Here is a 2,895-nt window from a genome sequence, read left to right as displayed (position 1 = left end):
TGGGGAAAAAAAGTTCCTTGTCTTTTAAAGTCACATATTTAATATTCTCTCAAAAACTGGGTTAGTAAATCAACATACTTGAATAAAGGAGGGAAATTTTTTAAAGGACCTACTTACAAATTAAGGCAGTATGAAAGTAGCTCTGCTGTTTCTTTTTTATTAAACACAAGGACAGGAACTTTATTACAAGACTTTTTGCTATTCAATGGAATTCAGAATGAAATGAGTCTGTCTAATGATCATACCCCAAAATGTTTAGTTACATAAGTACCACAAAGGGATTATCATAACAGTTGTTAACGAGATAATTCTACAGTATAGAGACTTTCTCAACCAAAGCTCTGAGTACAGCATCATCATCTTCATCATTATCATCATCATCACTATTTTTCAGAGACAGGGTCTTGCTCTGTCACCCAAGTTTAAGTACAGTGGTACCATCACAGCTCACTGTAACCTCGAATTCTTGGGCTCAAGTGATCCTCCCACCTCAGCCTCCCAAGTAGCTGGAACTACAGGCATGTGTCACCATGCCCGGTTAATTTTTTTTTTTTTTTGTATCTTTTTTAGGGATGGGGTCTTGCTATATTGCCCAGGCTGGTCTTGAACTCCTGGGCTCAAATGATCCTCCTGCCTCAACCTTCCAATGCTGGGATTACAGGTGTGAGCTACCACTCCCAGCCTGAATACAACATTATAGTCAGATGTCATGTTATTTTTTTAACAGTGGGGCAAATACTTATGCTCTTCTTAGCTCCTTAAAACCTTCACAGTTGAAAAACTTATCCTTAAGTGGCTAATTTAAATGAAGAATAGATTTCCTTAGCAGTATAAGTAATTTCAACTGCCTAGAAATATTTCCAAAGAATATTTTCCAACTATGACACCTACTTGAATATATGTGTGTTTTTATGCTGCTACTTTATCTACATCAACAGTCTTACTTTAGCAAATTATATCCACGCTTCCAAAAATTGTTATTAATCATAACGCTGCCTTATTTCCTGAAAAAATACATTAGGGGTTCAAAAATACCAATACATTATTAACAAGTTGTTATAATTTTGCATTTATTTTCATTTATAAATATCACATAAATATCACTGGCACGTATAATAGTAAATCATTAAACTAATTTCTAAATATTGATTTAAAAAGCTTTGAGCATGTTTCAAAAAAATTTAGTAAAAGTTTTTTTTTCCCCCAGATAATACACCTAATTATTTTCTTAATAATCAATACCTACCCAAGAGTTACTGATATTTGCACAGTTCTTGTACAAAATAGATCTGGCAGAAGAAGAACACAAATACTGGCAAATACCACATCTCGAGTTATATTTTAAGAAACCATACAATCCATGATATTTCACAAAGTTGTTTATTCTTGTTACTAAAACTTGGACTCAGGTAATCTTGGTTATTCTGGAAAAAGCACCTTGTTTGCAGAGATCATTTAATCATCCTTTTCTACAATCACCTCTCCATGAAGCACCTTTCTTCTTTGACGTAACATATGAAAATAGAGTTGTGGAAACACTTCATTGAAAAAGAAAAAGAAAAATAAGCTATTGCTTTACAATTACTTATACTTGAATTAGTAAATGTGGCAATGTTAGAGAGTAAATACATCCCATACCACTGCTGTTCCCTGGATATATACAGAGCTCAAGAGTGTAAGAGTGCAAATGGAAGCCCACATACCACATGCCTAAATATTCTAATGCTGTAACTGTTGGGGTTTTGTTTTTACTTTTGCTTTTCATTTTCTTTTTTTCCCTGAGACAGAGTCTCACTCTGTTGCCCCAGCTGGAGTGCAGTGGCATGATCTCAGCTCATTGCAACCTCTGCCTCCCAGGTTCAAGCAATTCTCCTGCCTCCCAAGTAGCCGAGATTACAAGCATGCACCACCACCACACCTAATTTTTCTGTTTTTAGTAGAGATGGGATTTCACCAGGTTGGTCAGCTTGGTCTTGAACTCCTGACCTCAAATGATCCACCTGCCTTGGCCTCCCAAAGTGCTGGGATTACAGGTATGAGCCACTGTGCCTGGCCTATTTTTGCTTGTTTTTAACAAACTTAAATGCCTTGATAAAAATACCTTCATAACGACTTAGAAGACCATGTTTGAATTTAGAATGCTTAACTCTTTGGAATGCTGTGCCAGAACATTCCAACACAGGGAAAACTGGCCCACCCAGCCTCCCCTTCTCCATTCTACTGGTTGTATCCTGTACTGCAAGGGGCCTCCTGCACATGTGTGAGGATACCCGGGTGCATACATCTAAGCTTCATCCATACCCCTGACCAACAGCTGCCCCCGGCTATCCTGTTTTCTCAGGGGTGCGTATACTGGCACGTAGTTAACCCTCAGGACAGTGGATCGAGGAAGAAGCCGGGTTAGGGCCCAGATGCAGGCTTATTGCCATCCGGGTAGCAAATTCCATGGTCTCGGGTTTCTGGAATGTGATCTAGAAGGCAGGGGGGTGCTGTGTGGAGTGACCAGAGAAGGGCTACAACAAGGTCCTCTTAACAGAGCCTAAAGCAGAAGCTCCTCCTGGCTGGGTGTGAGGGTATTTAGTCTATTATATAATAAACACATAAATACATATGTTATTAGGTCAGTTGGACAAACTATCATCTGTGCAGTCAAATTTGAAGAATTATTTTGAACCAATTTGAACCACTGTTCCAAACCGGTGTTTCATAGTATAAATGTTGGCGGATAAACAAATTAGTATCAGCTATAAACAACATCAGTGTAAAAATATTTCTGAATATGATGATCAGAATAATCAAACCAATGAACCTTATCACAAAACAAGCTTTGAATATCCTGCTTAGGCAACTTTGGGTAAAAATTTCTTTGTAAACTTAGCTCAAACAGAGCAAAAA

At 37.8% G+C, this 2,895-nt stretch overlaps 1 protein-coding gene across 1 annotated transcript in view; it reads right to left on the bottom strand.

Annotated features, from left to right (window-relative positions):
• Positions 1–1,053: 1,053 nt before the first annotated feature.
• Positions 1,054–2,895, bottom strand: part of HACD1 (3-hydroxyacyl-CoA dehydratase 1) — a 17,716-nt gene continuing 15,874 nt past the window's right edge. The window contains exon 4 of the mRNA XM_011963910.1: positions 1,054–1,538. Within this exon, the coding sequence (XP_011819300.1) occupies positions 1,456–1,538 (83 nt within the window). The 3' untranslated portion in view covers positions 1,054–1,455. The remainder of the gene's footprint in view (positions 1,539–2,895) is intronic.

This window comes from Colobus angolensis, unplaced genomic scaffold (genome assembly GCF_000951035.1).
Source record: "Colobus angolensis palliatus isolate OR3802 unplaced genomic scaffold, Cang.pa_1.0 Scaffold63, whole genome shotgun sequence".
Taxonomy (NCBI): domain Eukaryota; kingdom Metazoa; phylum Chordata; class Mammalia; order Primates; family Cercopithecidae; genus Colobus; species Colobus angolensis.
The sequence above is the reverse complement of the archived record's forward strand: the minus strand, read 5'-3'. Positions and strand labels throughout refer to the sequence as shown.